At 46.5% G+C, this 19,668-nt stretch overlaps 1 protein-coding gene across 1 annotated transcript in view; it reads right to left on the bottom strand.

Annotated features, from left to right (window-relative positions):
- The window catches only part of LMCD1 (LIM and cysteine rich domains 1), a 40,699-nt gene extending 33,483 nt beyond the window's left edge, over positions 1-7,216 (bottom strand). The window contains exon 1 of the mRNA XM_066596971.1: positions 7,111-7,216. Coding sequence (XP_066453068.1) covers positions 7,111-7,137 — 27 coding nt within the window. The 5' untranslated portion in view covers positions 7,138-7,216. The remainder of the gene's footprint in view (positions 1-7,110) is intronic.
- Between the last annotated feature and the right edge of the window lie 12,452 nt (positions 7,217-19,668).

The raw sequence follows: 19,668 nt of genomic DNA, 5'->3' as shown, positions 1-19,668 counted from the left end.
AAAAGGCTTTCTCTTTTTGCTGTTTTACAACAGTGCCATCTGCTGGCTAAAGCCAGTGTGTGTGCGCCAGAGAGGCTCTGACAGCGGAGTGGCTGCTGATAGACGATAAGAATACCCTGTCGGACGTCTTCTGACATTGGAGCTGTAGAAGCTTCAATCAGAATGTAGAAAGACGTCTGACAGTGGATTGGAAAGGGTTAAAACGAATCTCTTTTACGTGGTGTGAAATATTTTCTCCAGGAGTCTGCAGGGTTTTTCAAAAATGCTGCAGATACTAAATCCACAGCATCTGCATTTATGCTGTGAAATTTAATGCTTGAAATACAAGGGCTAAATCCCGCAGCAGATGCGCAATAAAAACCCACTCAAATCCACACGATTCAGCGACTGTGGATTTGGTATATATCTGCTGCAGGTTATCTGCCCGCAGCGAATATGCCACGCGTGAAGGTGACCTTCGGGACCTTTCACATGGGACTGAATTACACTGCAGGACACAGCCAAATCCGCGGCTGCAGAATTCCTAACCAAAATCCACATGTCTACCTCCAGCATGCGTATTTGTGCAGCTCTGTTGACTGCAATGGGCTATTTCGGTAATACGGAACAAAATGCGACATGCTGGGTTTTATTCCCCACCACAGGTCTGAAAGCCCCAATGCCAATCCATGGAGATTCAGTGCTCCGTATTAACCCTTTCCGATCCAATTTGTATCCTGGTTTTCCTAGGGAGCTTACTCTTTTTCTGTCGTTATACAATGGTGCTATCTGCTGGCTAAAGCTAGTACTGCATGAGGTGACACATTGGATAGGTTCCGACAGCAGAGAGGCTGGCATTGTACAGTAAGAGAACCCCAATGGACATCTTCCAACATCAAAGCTGTACAGCCTTAAATCATAACGTCTTCAGAGGTCAGACAATGGATTGGAAAGGGTTAGGTATCTAAAAAATATATGAGTAGTACAGAGTGTATTTACACCGGTGTGAATGAGGCCTTAGTCTGCAGTAGAACATCAAGGCTTAGCCTCAGAGTTCTGCCTCGGATTCGGTCCAAGCCGGTGGGACAAATCTTCATGCAGCCGCCTGACGCTGTTTCTGCACAAATTCCGTGTCAAGAATTGACAAGTCAATTCTTTTTTTCTGCAATATGGATTTTAAAATCTGCGCTGGGCGAATTGTGACGCGGATTTTAAGAGCATTCAATTGAATGCTTAATTGGTGCAGATTCTTAGGTGGAATTTGGTGAAGAATCTGCGCCAAAAATGACCGGAGCCTTACAACATAAAACGTAAAGGCTACTGCAAATCCATGGCGAAGCTCTACTTCCCCAGACCTCCACATAAAGACCCCCATACACATCAGAGTCTAGTCATCCAAACCCTCCAATAACAGCGGGCTGGACAACTTTCTAATGCGTATGGGAGGAAAGAAGGATGGAGATGATGGATTTCAGTGCCTGATCCTTTTATTCCCTAGGATATAAACCATGAAACCATGTGCCCCCCATAATATAACAGCAGTGAAGCTAAGTATGTGCCCCCCCAAATTGCAACTTACCTAACTATACATAGAAACACTCTGCCAAGCCCAACAGTCATGGGGGGGGGGGAGGAGAGGAGACCGCTACCGAACAAACAGTTCTTCATCTGACAATTGTTCAAGGTCTATGGTCAACTTTAGGCTTGGAATATGCACAAGAACGCTTCCATTCACTCATGGGAAGCAGAGATCTTAGTTTTAGAGCCGTTTCTTAGTGCCATCACATTGTGGAAAAGTTGGGTGGTAACCAATGCTTCCACAGCGGTTGTCACCCAGCTTTCCCCATCGATCATTTCTATTGTGGGGGGTCATTGGCATTTACCTAAGATGGAAGAAGCGAGGGCGGCTGCGGAGCTTGAGGTTTGGCAGAGGCTCAGTGTTATTACAGCGACCATCCTTCATCAACGGTGAGGTAACAAGAAGTAAGCTGCTGTAAAGCAGAGCCATCACCGCAGAACGTCTGTACAATGAAAAGAGGGGCAAGTCTTGTAGTGCGATCCGTCATGGCAAACTAACATTAGGCCACACCCTTTTCATGCTAATCTACGCCCTTTATATCCCCTCTCGGTAGTAGTGGCCATTAGTGACCCTCTTACAGCGACAGAACCAAGCGTGCCTGCTGTAATAATGCCCCTGCATGCCCCCACTCAATAAATGCCCGTTTTTCTGCATTAAAATGTAAAAAGGCCTATATTTCCTTCTTTTGCTCTCCTCGCTGCACTGCGCCAGTTCTGAATAGCGCAAGCACATGATCGCTGTGGCCAATCCCTGGCCCAAGCATTGCTATGGCTCAGGGCTCATTCACACAAGTGTATGCATATTTCAATTGCGTAAATATACAGCACATTTATACAACTAAAATACACGGATTCCCTAAAAATGGCTTTTTTTAGTGCATGTATTAATGCGCAAACAAACAAAAAAAAAAGCAAGAATGCCCTCATTCATTTCAATGTGCACTTGTCTTTAATATGGGCTCTTTTGGTGCATAATCTGCACCAAAATAGGACATGTTGCGTCCCCCCGCCTCCAAACAGCTGAAATGTTCATGTGAATAACCCGAGTGAAATCAATGGGTTCTATGTTGTGTATAATAAGCTACATACTTACGCCTATGTGAATGAGCCCTCAGGCTAGCGCTTTGCAGAAGTGATCATATGCTAGATGGCATGCAATTACGTAACTCGGAAGCAAGCAGAAGGGCGAAAACGGTGGGTATAAGCTGTATTTTACTCCATTCCCAGCCACCCTTCGGACATTTCTCCTGCCTCCCCAGACAGTGGGACAGCCCTCAAAATCTGGGACTGTCCCACTGAATCTGGGGTGGTTCGTAGACATGCTGTCACAGTACATGGGAGCCAGGGCATTGTAATTAGAACATGATGCCCGGGAGGGGTAAAAAACAATCCCGCCCCTAGAAGAAGCTGTCGTTTTGCTGCAAAACTTGGCATGCAGTTCCATCTCAGGCAGATATACAAGTGATAAGTGTTATGGTGATTAGATGAACGGTCTTGTCACCTGAGGCCCTAAAAGTAGTTCCCCCCTTGGCCTATAAAAGGCTCTCAGAGGCTCCTTGTGTGTAGTGACCTCTTCTTCCGCTTGTGTAGAGCTTGTTGGCCACTAGACACCTCTAAAACGCAGAGAAGAGATGTCACCCCGTTACCAGAGTCTGAGAGGGGCGCATTATCAGGATGTGAGAAGCCGGATGGTCGTATCGATGAATTGCCGCCACCTGGGCCGTTCGGTTAGGTGGTGTTTGGACCATTGGATACACGAGGGCACACAAGGTGGCCGGGCTCAGGACCCCCTCGACAGACCACCAGTAGAGAGGATCATCCAATTGTCTGACAAGCACCGGCAGCTTCAACTGTATCGTTGTCTGTCATCTAGAGACAGGTGGCGCCATCGATACACCCCTGTGTCTGTCAAAACCATTTCCAGGTGCTTGGCTAAAGAAAATGGTGCCCATTACGTGTACTAGAGCCTCTGTGCCCACCCATATCACATCTTGTATCCAAGCTAGGGGTGGTACAACAGGGTGCTAGAGCCTCCATGCCCCCTGTATCACATCTTGTACCCAAGCTACAGGTGGTACAACAGGGTACTAGAGCCTCCATGCCCATCCGTATCACATATTGTATCCCAGCTAGGAGTGGTACAACAGGGTACTAGAGCCTCCATGCCCGCCTGTATCATATCTTATGTGGGTACAGAGCTTCTAGTCCCCTATTGGGTTGCCTGTAGCATGCATACAAAAAGTGATACGGGCGGGCATGGAGGCGCTAATACCCAGTTGGGTTGCCTCGAGCTTGGATACAAGATGTGATACGGGCAGGCACAGAGATGCTGGATTTTACATTTGTGGATTCCAGGACCAACGCTGCTAAAATGTGTACCGCCCCTTTAATTCCAGGCCTCCACAAGGTCTTGCATCGCTATCTACAGGCTTAAGGCAGGAGTTAATGTATAACAGTAGATAAGATTGGTTTCCCGTACACAGCTCATGAGCGTTGCACATTAATAACCCATCCAGGCAGAATTTACAATGCATAAGGCGTTTTATATAACTTTGGCGCAGTTGCTCCCGTTTGCCGCATGAGTTGATTGCATTAATAAGTGTACCCTGTGTTTGCCCAGCTCTGTACATCGGAGTCTAGCCAGCCGGACTCTGCGGCTTTGTACAATGGGACCTGTGTGCTTACAGCGCCGGCAGAGACTGGGAATAAACCGCAGGATTTGCATCTGGAAGCAATTTCTTTAAAGTCCTGAAGCAGGGAGGACAATCCTCCTCCAACCCTTCCTGGCAGCAGCTCCAGCACTGCATCCGGAATCATGTACCTGGACCGGCTGCAAATTCCTTCAGAATTGAGATATTTATCTGCAGGTTGCCGGTTCGAGGCTGCGGATTATCCGGTGTATCGCCAGTGTGACACTGAGCAATCACTATAAACGTGGTCAGCGCAGCACATATGTCATATGAAGGAAGCCGGAGACATGTAGATACACAGTAGCTGTATCTGGGGGCTCATTTATGCCATATTTTTGTGAAGACAACCCATTGATATCCATGCGTTTATTAACATCTGCGCATTTTTCACGCAATGTTGCTCCATATTACCGACCTGAAGTAGGCCATTAAAGTCAATTGGCCCATGTAAATGCACAATGGATACATATGATATGTGCATATTCACTACGTATTTATGCTGGAAGACAATGGAGCCCATTAGATTTTTTTTTTGCACACGTGAACAAACACAATGCTGAGCGACTAGCAAAAAAAAAACAAAAAAACACGAAGTGTCTCAGTCCAGGAATACACTATATATTCATTGACCGAAATCTGCATGTGCCTGTGTGAATGAGCCCTAATCCGATCATGTGTGATACTGTATCTAAACCCATCATGTGTGATTCTTCATAGCAGGGAACTAGAGCTCTCAGTATTTAGACATTTGCCTAATACAACATGCATTTTCGCCCTCCAGTCGCTGTGGAGATGTTGCCTGTTCTTCGCCATGTCTGACATGAGTTTTCATGTTCTCCTCCTGCCTGAGGTTGTATTTGCACTCAGCTCCACAGAGCAGCATTATGTCAATAGGGTTCATTCACAGATTGGGTGCGGCTCCATCACACCCCGAGCCGCTGCCAGAGCAAGTTTGTCTACATATTTACCAGCCTGAGGCCAATGACAACTACGGAAATCCATATCCAGGAGCTGAGAACTAATGTGTGCAACATACCGACAGCGCAAAAGTGCAGTAACCAGACACAAGTAATCAGTGGTCTGCATAAACCCCTCCTGATGAAAGGCATACAGGATTAGTTATCTGCTGGATTATTCTCCACTCCACAGCTGCATTCACTATTCTGCTGGTGGAGTCACTGTGTACTTATATTACTTATCCTGTACTGATCCTGAGTTACATCCTGCATTATACTCCAGAGCTGCACTCACTATTCTGCTCGTGGAGTCACTCTGTACATACATTACTTATCCTGTACTGATCCTGAGTTCCATCATGTATTATACTCCAGAGCTGCACTCACTATTCTGCTGGTGGAGTCACTGTGTACATACTTACTTATCCTGTACTGATCCCGGGTTACATCATGTATTATACTCCAGAGCGTCACTCACTATTCTGCTGGTGCAGTCACTGTGTACATACATTACTTATCCTATACTGATCCTGAGTCACATCAAGTATTATACTCCAGAGCTGCACTCACTATTCTGCTAGTGGAGTCACTGTGTACATACATCACATATCCTGTACTGATCCTGAGTTACATCCTGTCTTATACTCCAGAGCTGCACTCACTATTCTGCTGGAGGAATCACATACACACAACCTCTGCGGCTTGCAGTCATTCTCCCGGGGACACAGGGCTGCGTTAATATTTATGCTGTGCTGAGAGGCTCTCACACTGGTGAAGTGCTCGCTGACACAGTGCAGGCGGCCGCCATTCATTTCATTAGGACAGGCAGTGGCAGTGGCAGCGCTGCGGCGTTCATCAGTTACTTATTATTACATTGGACTGTGGATTGTTACATTGTTTATGGCATCTCCTCTCTTCAGGTTACAATTACAAAACTTCATTCCTGCGGCCTTAAGGGGGGTTTCATTGTTCCTATCTTTTGGGGTGGGGGGTATATGGTACATTGGTGTCTCGCAGGTGGCACGTGCTTAGCTTCAATGCTTCTATATCATGCAGGGCACATCGTTTCATTGCTACTGCCTTGCAGGGAGGGGGGACCACATACTTAGTTTCATTGCCACTGCTATCCTAAGGTGATGGGTGGGGGGCACAGAGCCCCCCCCCCCCCCATATTATAATCAGACCCTCCCCCAGGAAATATAATCTTCCCATCATTTCTTTCCTCGATTGGGAAAGTTTGCTGACAACTCATGCAGGCAGAATTTCATCTCCCATATGGTTTGTCACTCAGCTTTCCCAGGCTCCTGAATCAGGGCCTATTTGCTATGCAGGGGTCAGGGAATGCTGGGGACAACCTCCACAATCTGTGACTACCTCGATTTGCATTGCAGTTTTATAAACTGGTGGATAATGTGGTTATGCTGGAATTTGTAGTTCCACAGCAGCTGAGAGCCTGCAGTGCTGGGACTTGTACTACTATGACAGCTGCAGGGCATCACTTACTGATGTCAGGAGAGTCACAGGTTGCATCAATCATTGTAATCATTGATGAAATAATGCTGAGACTTGTAGTTCCACAGTAGTTGGGACCCCAGTATCACCCTGGAATACATAAGGGACATGCTCTGCTGGTCCTTTTAGTTCAACAGCAGTAGGGCACATTGGTGTCATACCATTATTATGGTGTCAGGTTATGCTGGGAATAGTAGTTCCACAACCACTAGTGCCCCAGTATACACCTAGAAATACATCCATGCCAAGCTCTGCTGGTGCTTGTAGTCCCACAGGGCACACTGGCGTGTTCGAAGATTTCTTATAACAGTGATATATTATTATGTGCCATTATGCTGGCAGTTGTAGTCCCACAACAGCTGTTAGTTACTATTGTGTGCTGGGGGTGCACTCACCTTCTGGCTGCCGGTGCTAAGCTCCATCTCCCGGGTTCCTCGCTCTTCTCCCTCTGTTCCCAGCACTCAGACTGCTTCATGCAACTTTAACCAAGAGCTGAAACTTCTAGTAAAACTCTGCCAGCCAATGGCGGCCCTGGAATCCGCCTCACACCCAATGGGGCTCCAGGCTGGGTGGCAGCTACTTTTCCCCTCTGTTTAACCAGGGAGCATCCAGACGGTGTGAGATCAGCGGCGGCCCAGGAATGCCTGATTCACACTGTCTGCTCCATCAGCCTCTAAAGGGAATTATAGCCGTGTGGTCAGTGACGATCAGTCCGGGCTACTACCTGCGCCACTATATGATGAGCGGTGTAGTGCTGTACTGTTCTCTAAGGCCACCTGCACATGGGCGGTCAGATTCCGCATGCGGAATCCGGCCCTGGCAGCAGCGGCGTCCGCGCGTACCTGCCTTCTTTTCTCGTACTGTGGATGGTCCACATGGCTCGCACAGTACAGATTTTTTTTTAAACTCCTGCTTTTCCCGCACCATCACCTACTGATGACACGGAATCTGCGACCTTTGCACAGTTGCGGAAGGGCCATGGATCGGAAGGCTTCCATTGACTTCAATCGAAGCTGTCCATGCGGAATCTCTTATCCATAACATGCTATGGACTGTATTAGCTGTGGAACGCGGAGGCAGACGCCCACCATGGATTCCACAATGCAAATCCGCCCGTGTGCAGGTGGCCTAATACTGTACCCCACTGATGGGATTAGATACAACGGCTCATCAGACAGTAACACCTACAACAGGATTAAACATAGCAGACAGTATCACACATGATAGGATTAGATACACAGCTCAACAGACTGTAGCACACATGATGGGATTAGATACACAGCTCAACAGACAGTATCACACATGATGGGATTAGATACACAGCTCAACAGACAGTATCACACATGATGGGATTAGATACACAGCTCAACAGACTGTAGCACACATGATAGGATAAGATACACAGCTCAGCAGACGGTATCACACAAAATAGGAAAATATACACAGCTCAACAGACAGTATCACACATAATAGGATTAGATACACAGCTCAACAGATAGTATCACACATGATGGGATTAGATACACAGCTCAGCAGACGGTATCACAAAATAGGAAAAGATACACAGCTCAACAGACAGTATCACACATGATAGGATTAGATACACAGCTCAACAGATAATATCACACATGATGGGATTAGATACACAGCTCAGCAGACAGTATCACATATGATAGGATTAGATACAGGAGCTCAGCAGACAGGATCACACATATGATTAGATACAGAAGCTCAGCAGCCAATATTACACATTATAGGCTTAGATACATAGCTTAGCAGACAATATCACACATGATAGTATTAGCTACATGGCTCAGCAGACTGTATCACATATGATAGGATTAGATACAGCAGCTCAGCAGACTGTATCACACACGATAGGATTAGATACGGGAGTTTAGCAGACAGTATCATGCATGATAGGATTAGATACACAGCTAAGCAGGCAGTATCACACATGATAAAATTAAATACATGAGCTCAGCAGGCAGTATCCTACATGATAGGATTAGATACACAGCTCAGCAGACAATATCACACATGATAGGGTTAGATACAGCAGCTCAGCAGACAGTATTCTCCCTGATAGGATTAGATACACAGCTCAGCAGGCAGTATCCTACATGATAGGATTAGATACACAGCTCAGCAGACTGTATCACACATGATAGGATTAGATACACAGCTCAGCAGACAGTATCACACATGGTAGAATTAGATACAGAAGTTCAGCAGACAGTATCACACATTATAAGCTTAGATACACAGCTCAGCAGACAGTATCACATATGATAGGATTAGATACAGGAGTTCAGCAGATAGTATCACACATTATAGGCTTAGATACATAGCTCAGCATACAGCATAACACATGATAGGATTAGATACAGGAGCTCAGCAGACAGTATCACACATAATAGGATTAGATACACAACTCAACAGACAGTATCAAACATGATGGGATTAGATACACAGCTCAGCAGACTGTATCACACATGACAGGATTAGATACACAACTCAACAGACAGTATCAAACATGATGGGATTAGATACACAGCTCAGCAGACTGTATCACACATTACAGGATTAGATACAGCAGCTCAGCAGACAGTATCACACATGATAGGATTAGATACGGGAGTTTAGCAGACAGTATCATGCATGATAGGATTAGATACACAGCCCAGCAGACAGTGTCGCACATTACAGGATTAGATACATAGCTCAGCAGACAGTATCACACATTACAGGATTAGATACAGGAGCTCAGCAGACAGTTTCACACATTACAGGATTAGATACACAACTCAGCAGACAGTATCACACATGATAAGATTAGATGCACAGCCCAGGAGACAGTATCACACATGATAGGATTAGATACACAGCTCAGCAGACAGTATCACTCATGATAGGATTAGATACAGCAGCTCAGCAGACAGTATCACACATGATAGGATTAGATACAGAGCTCAGCAGACAGTATCACACATGATAGGATTAGATACAGAGCTCAGCAGACAGTATCACACGATAGGATTAGATAGAGAGCTCAGCAGACAGTATCACACATGATAGGATTAGATACAGAGCTCAGCAGACAGTATCACACATGATAGGATTAGATACACAGCTCAGCAGACAGTATCACACATGATAGGATTAGATACAGAGCTCAGCAGACAGTATCACACATCATAGGATTAGATACAGAGCTCAGCAGACAGTATCACACATCATAGGATTAGATACAGAGCTCAGCAGACAGTAACACATATTATTTGATACAGGAGCTTTGCAGACAATATCACACAATAGGATTAGATACACAGCTCAGCAGACAGTATCACAAAAGGTAGGCTTAGATACAGTGCAGATCTCTTTTTTCTATAATCATGTGTAGGAGCGAGACTAGAGAAGGGTTACAGATGATAATCCTTCCTCCTGTCACGCAGCCCCCTGTATAGGAAGCTGATCGCAGAGTTCCTTCTGTCCAGACATCAACCAGGGTTAGAAAACATGGCTGCCTTCTTCCAAACACAGCACCACCCTTGTCCTGTCATAGAGGTGAATAGGAGATGAGCTGCAATACCGCACACGACCAACAGACAAGGGTGGTGCTGCGTTTGGAAGAAAGCATCCGTGTTTTCCTAACAGTGGACAACTCTTTAAGGGTGGATTCAGACGACCGTATATCGGCTCGATTTTCACGCCGAGCCGATATACGGTGTCCTCATCTGCAGGCGCGGGGGGGGGGGGGGGTTGGAAGAGCCAGGAGCAGGAACTGAGCTCCCGCCCCCTCTCCAATTATCTCCGCCCCTCTGCACTATTTGCAATAAAAGGAGGCGGTACAGCGGCGGGGATAAGTTCCGAGAATTAGCCCCACCCCCGCCTCTCCTCATTGCAAATAGTGCAGAGGGGCGGAGAGGGTTGGAAAGGAGGTAGAGAGGGGGCAGGAGCTCAGTTCCTGCTCCTGGCTCTTCCAGGCTCCCCCGCCCCCCCCCCCCCTGCAGAGAGGGACACCGTATATCGGCTGGGCGTGAAAACCCAGCCGATATACATTCGTCTGAATCCAGCCTAAGTCCCAGAAAACCCCTTTAAATGTTCCCTCCTGCAGCTTCTGCTATGTGGGACAGCTGGGTAACCGCCATCACAGGTACCATAGGGGCAGCCATTTGGCTTTTTCACACCCTGTGCAGCAAAATAGCAGAAGGTGTACCACTGTCAGCTTCACCATGCAGGGTCCCAGGAAAGCTGGGTGCTATCATGGCGAGTCTAGGACTGTGGGCAGGTTGCATCAACTTTTCTGACTATAGAAGGGTTTCTAAGGACCCGCGTCCAGCGCCAATCCCACCAGAGGCTCCAGAGTGCCCACATTTTAAGGTCTGCTTCACAGATTCACACGTTCCAGGCTCCTGCACAACAGAGATGTCTCTGCAGGGTTCACCCAGATTAACCCCTTAACGACACAACCTATTTTGGACATTAAGATATAACGATTTTTGGGAGATTTTCATCTCCATCTTCCAAAAGCCGTAACCCCTTTGTTTCCATTGACATGAATGTATGAAAACTTTGACAATACCAAACGTGTTTTTTTTAAATTTTTTATTTCTATTAAACAAAAAGGGGAAAGTGGCCAAAAAATTTTTTTCCTACTAATTATGTGTATTGTTTAATTAATTAATTAATTTATATTTTATGTCCCCATAGGGACTTGAACCTGCAATGCTATGATCGCTCTGATAATACATTACAGTATTTCTATTCTGCAGTGCATTATTACTAATCAAAGCAATTGCAGGCTATTGCAGATCCGGACACCAGACAATGGCCATGGCAACCCATTGGCCCACCGTGATTGCATGGCGGAGGGCCGATGACGTTACAGATGGAGCTCCCTCCCTCTGTGAACCCTTAACATGCTGCAATCAACATTAATCATGGTGTGTAAGGAGTTAAAATGGTGTGGGGATAAGAACACTGATCGCAGTTGTTGCAGTGGGAGTCCGGCTGTCAGTCACAGTCAGCTTCTGAGCCCGTGGCCTCCATAGGACATAGGTTTATATCCATTCGTGGGATTCCCTTCCCAGCCGGGACGTAAACTTAAGTCCTAAGGCAGGAAGGGGTTAAAGCCAAACACAGGATGAATTAGGTCAACATTTACGCTTATCATCGCCCGCTCTCCCAGTGCCAGGTGCACCAGGAGGGGTTTACAAGGTGGCGAGGTTCTGGCACCCCCACCAAGGGTTAATGCACACGCTGGAGTCTTTGCCCAGAACTTTCCAGTCTGCTCCCAGAATCTTTCCTCCCATCTGCCCCTCCATCGCTTTCCACCCTTCGTCTCCTGTTACAACCACATGGGCCAGACGCGGCCCTGCCAAACTCCAGAGCAAAGTCCAAGATGGAAAACAAGTGTGTATTGAGCGCTCCGGCGATGCGGGTCGGGTACCATTGTTTTTGCTTGATGCCCAGAAACTGCAAAGAGATGCTCAGGTCAAGGTGTAGAGGCGCACCTAGAAGCTCAGGGGGCCCTAATACAAAATCCATATCAGGGTCCCTATCTACTGTGAACCATTTACAATACTAGAGCCACCTTCTTATGTGATAGAGGGGTGTTGGGGCCCCGTAAGGCTCTGGGGGCCGGGAGCGACTGTTATCCCTGCAACTCCTGTAGCAACGCTTCTCGCTAGGTTGCCATATCAAATATGTTGTGTTCAGTCATTCAGGGACATGAGACCACTATTCTCATGATAGGTGGGGTTCCCAGCAGTCGGACCCCCATCAGTCAGCTAATTAACCGCTCCAGTAAATGTTTCGGGGGACAGTCCCTTTAACTTGACAATACAAAGTCGAAGCAAACTTTCAGGGCTCCTTTCCACTGACGAGATAATCGCACGTTTTCAGTGCGATGCGAGAGTGCGATTTCTCGCAGGAAAGTCCCACACATGTTGTTCTATGACAGCCTTTCCTCTAGCGATGTTTAAGGGCAAGCTGCGATCTGAGGATTAAAAATCGCAGCAGGAGGATTGTTTCAGCGTTTAGCAATTTTCTGTCGCCCATACAGTGCAATGGCAAAACAGATTCTCGCATCGCAAAAGCTTGTGATTTTGCAGCGTTGCGATGCGATTTTAACATTGCGATTTTCTCGCAGCAATATCGCTATCGCCAGTGGAAAGGAGCCCTTACTCAGCCTTTCCTATTGTTCGACATCTGTATAAGCACTGTGAGGTACTGCTATGTGGGCACTGAATGGTGGTGTTATATTGGCATTGTATGGTAATGTTATGTGGCCACTGTATGGTATGTATGGTAGTGTTGTGTGGGCACTGTATGATAGTGTTATGTGGGCACTGTATGGTAGTGTCGTAAGGGCACTGTATGGTAGTGTCATGTATCATAACATGATAATGTTATGTGGCCATTAAATGGTGGTGTTATATTGGCATTGTATGGTAATGTTTTGTGGGCACTGTATGGTAGTGTTATAGGAGCACTGTATAGTAGAGTCATGTGGGCACTGTATGGTAGTGTCATGTAGTAGCTATATGATAGTGTTATGTGGGCACTGAATGGTGGTGTTATATTGGCATTGTGTGGTAATGTTATGTGGCCACTGTATGGTAGTGTCATGTGGGCACAGTATTATAGTGTCATGTGGGCACTGTATGGTAGAGTCATGTAGGAGCTATATGAGAGTGTTATGTGGCCACTGAATGGTGGTATTCTATTGGCATTGTATGGTAATGTTTTGTGGGCACTGTATGGTAGTGTTATAGGAGCACTGTATGGTAGTGTCATGTAGGAGCTATATTATAGTGTAATGTGGGCACTGAATGGTGGTGCTATATTGGCATTGTATGGTAATGTTATGTGGCCACTGTATGGTAGTGTTATGTGGGCACAGTATGATAGTGTCATGTGGCCACTGTGTGTTACCGTTGTATGAGCACTGTATAGTAATGTTGTGTGGGCACTGTATGGTAGTGTTGTATGAGCACTGTATGGCAGTGTTGTGTGGGCACTGTATGGTAGTGTTGTATGAGCACTGTATGGCAGTGTTGTGTGGGCACTGTATGGTAGTGTTATATTACACTATTATGTGTTTACATATAGTACTATTATGTGGGCACTGTGTGGTGCGATCAGGTGGGTCCTATGTGCTACTACTACTGTCAGTACTGTATGAAGCTATTATGTGGTCACTGAGTATTGTATGGCACTGCATAGCCACAGTATGGCACTATTATGTGTGCAGTGATATGACACTATTTCCTTCTTTAAGGACGGGGCCCCACAAGTGTTCACCCCCTACCCCACCTGACACGTGCAATATGCAGCGGCCTGCACTCTGATCCAGACAGGTTTAGGGAATTGCTCTTTGTGCATTTGCCTCTTGCTCCGGTTTTGGCACATTGTAGTTGGCGGCGCTGCGTTTCCAGTAAATGCGGTTTTGGCTTTGTGTTCGGTTCTGGATCTCGTGTTGTTTAATCCTGTTTAGGACAATAGTATTTCACATCTGACGGCAGTAAACACGACGCGTGTGTCCTGTGCGCCCGCACAGAGTCAACATCTCCCACATGTTTATATACAGCAGCGTTTCATCTCCCCGCGTCATCTCGTAATGCCACTTCTGCAAATCAAAGTAATCCGGTCCTGCGGTAATGCTACACGAGCCGGCGGAGCTGCAGCTGATTAAAGAGACGGAAAATCCAAATGTTCCACCACGTCCTCTGATCTGCGTTCTCGGGTTTCTATGTGCATCTGTGCCTCTTTATACAGAATCGTCTTCTCTACTTTCTACGGAACCTGAATGGCGAATCACCCTAGTTATGTCATGACCCATATCCACCCTATATCTATATAATGAGCCACACATACCATTCAGCGGTCGGGAAAAGCTGGGTGAAGCTGTAACAATAGTATGATATTTGTGGTCAGCCAGATTTCCCACAATTGTAAGCGTGCTCTCCTGGGAAGAGAAAATACATGAGATCAGAAAATGTTACAAAATAGTGATCAGCGTCACAAAAATATAATTGGTCACAAAATGTTGTTCTGTGACACAAAAATAATGTCATCCACTGATGTCAACACACTTCTTACATCGGTATTCCAAGTTCTGTAAGCCTTGCAAAAAGAAGGATTTCAGTTGTGCCTCAAACCAGTCATCCTTAGCAGCCATGGCATCAGAAATGGTGTGAAATTTGGTGCCCTTGAGGTGTTTCTTCAGGTTTGGAAACATGATAGTTGGAGGGAGCTAGATCTGGTGAATAAGGTGGGTGGTCAACCAGCTGGAAGCCTAGCTCCACCAGTTTTGCCGTGGTCGCTTGTGCAGTATGAGCGGAGGCGTTGTCTTGCAGGAACAAGATTCCTTTGGACAGCTTGCCGCGCCTTTTGGCCTTCAGAGCTGCCTTCAATTGGTCCAAAAGTTCAATGTAATACCTTGCATTGATGGTGGAACCATTTTGAAGGTAGTCCACTAGCAGCACACCCTCCTTATCCCAGAACACAGACGCCATCACCTTACTGGCTGATTTTTGCACCCTGAACTTCTTTGGGCGAGGAGAACCACTGAGCCTCAATTCTTTTGACTGCTCCTTGGTTTCAGGGTCATACAAATAAATCCAGGTCTCATCCATAGTGACCAGTCGATCCAGGAAGTTCTTATCAGTCCGGAAACGCTGACAAATGGACCGTGAAGTTTTCACCCGCATGCTTTTCTGATCTGTTGTCCAACATTTGAGGACCCACTTTGCAGATCGCTTCTTCATGTTCAAATGTTCATGGATAATGACACAAACACGTTCACCAGAAATCCCCATGATGTCTGCTATTCCTTTAGCTGAAATTGGCCGATTCTCCAGTATGAGGTTGTGCACAGCATCGACGATCTCCGGAACAACAACCTGTCTCGGTCGTCCAGGACGTTCCTCATCATTGGTGCTGAAGTGGCCCATTTTAAATTTGGCAACCCAGTTCTTAACTGTAGAATATGAAGGGCATTGATCCCCCAATGTCTGCGACATATCACCATGAACATCCTTCACGGCCTTTCCATTTTATCACTCCTCTGCTCTCATCTGCTGTGAATATCGCCTTAGACTCCACCATTTTGTTTCCCGCGTGCCTAGATCACTGTTGCCATAAGCTACAAACACAAAATTGTGAAAACATATATTAGACCCATAAGGCTTTCATGTGATGTAACATTCGTTACCGTAGAAACAAAAAAAGAACACAAAGTCAAAGACTTATCAGCAACCCCTCGTAGGTGTATCCCAGTAGCTATATCAACTATAATGCTGGAGAGCAACTGAAAACCAAATTTCAGGAGCCTGCTGCAGATAAGATGGAGGTGCTGACATGTTCTGACCAGCTGATAGGAAGGGGTCATCTATTAATGCTGCTTGCGCCAAATTCTGACCTCCCATCAGCACGGTGCAACAGAAATCTGGATCCATCTGACCAGGTGATGGTTTTCCGCTGCACATCTTTCTGTTTCTCTTGGACACAATGGTGCTGGAACTGGTCGTCTGCTGTTATAGCACATCCGTGTTAAGGAACAGTGAGTTGTGCAGTTAGTTGGAACCCCAGTGTTGTATATGGCTGACTATGCAGCACCTGCTGGTCAGAACGATTCCTGACATCCTCCTCTGACCCCTTTCAGTGACAAGTTGTTTCCGTTCACAGGATCCCCTTTCGCTGGATGTTTTCCTCGATCACACAATTCTCAGTATACTTTCCACACCGTTACAAGAGAAAACCCCACGTGATTGGTAATGAAATCCTGGCCCCAACTAGTTTAGCACCGATAACCGGACCTCATTGGAAGTCGCTCAGATCGCTGGATTTTCCCATCTAATGTCAATCCACACTGAAACTGATCCACGGAAAACTTGTCAAATGATTTTATGCCGCACTCCGGGGTCACGGGATAATTTCCATATAGGTAGGGGACAATCATGGGAGCGCCGCAGGCTCTAATAAACAGGCCAGGGGTTCTAATAAAGAGTTGAAAGGGGTTAATAAAGAAAGGGGCCATTCAGTGTAGGAGGCCAATGGTGTAGTATTCGTGATTGTTCTATGTCAGGTGTGTCAAACTCCTTTCCACCGAGGGCACATCAGCCATATGGCTGCCTTCAAAGGCCCGATGGTAATTGTAAGGGCTCGTTCACATGGTGTATGCATAAAATGCTGCGTAAGCATCACAATTGCATAGTCCTTTAATTTTCCCTGCCTATAATTGCGTATGCATGTGTTTTTGCACACGTATACCTGTGTATGTACTACGTATGTTACACATGCAAAAAAACCGCAAGCAGGGATAAAAGCCTAGGATGGCGTTCTTTCTGTGTTTTTTTTTTGTTTTGTTTCATAGCAACATGCGTGAAAAACGCAACTGCAGCGCTAATACTTTTGTTGGCATTGCGTATGTCTTGTGTTTCATACGCACCCATAGAGAACAAATAGGACTCTTACGTGCATAATATGCGATAACATAGAGCATGCAGCGATTATTCTTACACACGTGACATACGCAATTACTATACCCAAGTATGAACGCATCAATGAAAATCTATTTACTTTCATTGACTATTCACCGTGTATTGCGCGCGCATAACAGGCGGTGAAAATATGTCCATGTGAATGAGCCCTACAACTGTATAGTAAGGGCTCCCACCCACTAGCGTTTTTTTTCACTGCGAAATTCGCACGTTTTTTTTTTCTACAGGGGGTCTACGGGACTTGTAAAGCTAAAATCGCGATCGCGCGAAATCGCGATTTTGCGCAATCGCGATTTTAGCTTTACAACTCCCATAGCCCAAAGACCCCTGCAGAAAAAAAAACCGCTGCGAATTTCGCAGTAAAAAAACGCTAGTGGGTGGGAGCCCTAAGGGCTATTCCCAAGAGCATATTTGTGCAGTGTATTAAGCATGCAATGTTTGCGCACGTAATACGCAGTGACTAGAACCCATTGATTTCACTGGGCCTGTTCACATAAGCACATTTTTCACGCGATGTGCAATCGTGAAAAAAATTGTGGCATGACCTATTTTGGTGCGTATTACACACTGCAGTAGACCACTGAAGTGAATGGGCCGGTGCAAATACGCTATGAACAAGCATGAGTAATTTTCGGTTGTGCAAGTATGGGGCATATTTGCGCAACCAAATTGCGCTTACTCTCATATAAATGAGCTTTAATATTGACCCCCATAGTGGCCCTAGTAGTAATAGTGACCCCCATAATGACCCCAGTAGTGATATTGACCCACTTAGTGACCCCAGTAGTAATAGTGACCTTAGTAGTATAGTGACCCCTATTGGGACTCCCTTTTTGGCCTCAGTCCTGGCAGCGCCTCTACAGGCATTCCACTCACCCAGCCTGCAGGTCCAGCCCAGTGGCGGCAGTGCAGTCTGTGACCGCTGACCTCTCTCCTCGGCATCTGCTTTGCCTACAAGCCAGCACACACAGACTCCAGGAGAGAAAGGCCAGCAGTAACAGACTGCACTGCCGCTGATGGACCGGACCTGCAGGCTGGGTGAGTAGAATGCTACACGGCTGGCAGGCCACATAAAATGAGATGCCAGGCTAAATTCGGCCCACAGGCCTTGTATTTGTCATGTGTGCCCTATGTGTTGGACTTCAGAGCTACATGACAACTGTTTGGGCAGTAGAGATGCAAAACATAATGATATAGTCACACTAGATAGATCATTGCATACAGAATCCATCATACAGAGATGCCCTTAAAGTAAGGTGAGCAGACGTCCAGATTTAGGCAGGACAGTCCCGCTTTGGGACCCTGTGTCCTGCTTTTCCAAGAGTGCCAGGCGGGTGTCCTGCTTTCGGTACGTCTGTCCTGCTTTTGACCCACTTTCAAGACGGGGGGTCACTATTAAAGTGATTACTAGCGAGGGTGCCGCAGCTTCCCAGCTTGTAATCACGCCGCTGCCGGATGCACATACTGATGGCAGTGTGTGCCTCTGGGATCTTCCTCCCCTGACCTTTCCTACTTGGTTCCACAGGGGGAGGGGAGAAGGGAGGAGGTGGTGCTGCAGGTGCACACACTTCTGCCTACAGCAGCACTGAGAAGAGGAGCAGCAGCGTTCTGAAGACCAGGAGGAGGGTAAGTATACCGGTTTCAGGGGGGACTCTATTACTATTGGGGCTACTGTGGGGGTCACTGTTACTACTGGAGTCGATATAGGGGACACTATTAGTCATAGTGTCCCCTTATATCAGCCCCAGTAGTAATAGTATTACTACTGAGGCCACTGTGTGGGTCACTATTACTACTGGGGCTAATATAGTGGACATTGTTACTACTGAGGCCACTGTGGGGTCACTATTACTACTGAGGCTAATATAGGGGTCACTATTACTACTGGGACCACTGTGGGGTACACTATTACTACTGGAGCCAATATAGGGGTCATTATTACGGTACTACTCGGGCTAATATAGGGGTGACTATTACTATTGGGGCTACTGTAGGGTTCACTATTAGATCCGACAGAAGATCACACAGCGGCAGAACACGAGTGGTTGATCCTAGAGGAGAGCATACTTGTGTTACATCTTGTTTCTCAGCAACAATGTGTCAAAGTAGACCAACTGACCCAGCATTACAACAGTGGGGTAGGTAGACAAATTTCCACTATGACCATGCGACCGACTAGGTCGACTGGGGTTCAATAGCTGAAGACAGACAAAGGTGCTCCTGATGAGCCTGCATCATCGCCTACAATGCCTAACATTGGCCCAGGAAAGGTATCAATAGACCTTGGACACATGACAGAAGGTCATCTGCAAGGATAAGTCTCATTTCCAGCTGAACCATACGGATGGCCGGGTCCGCATCTGGTGTACACAGCATGAAGCCGTATCCCATGGGTGTGCCGATGGGGTTCAGCAGGCCGGTGGTTGCGGTATTGTGGTCTGCGGA

The sequence above is a fragment of the Eleutherodactylus coqui genome, chromosome 3, assembly GCF_035609145.1.
Source record: "Eleutherodactylus coqui strain aEleCoq1 chromosome 3, aEleCoq1.hap1, whole genome shotgun sequence".
Lineage (NCBI taxonomy): Eukaryota > Metazoa > Chordata > Amphibia > Anura > Eleutherodactylidae > Eleutherodactylus > Eleutherodactylus coqui.
This window is presented reverse-complemented; position numbering and strand designations above follow the sequence as displayed.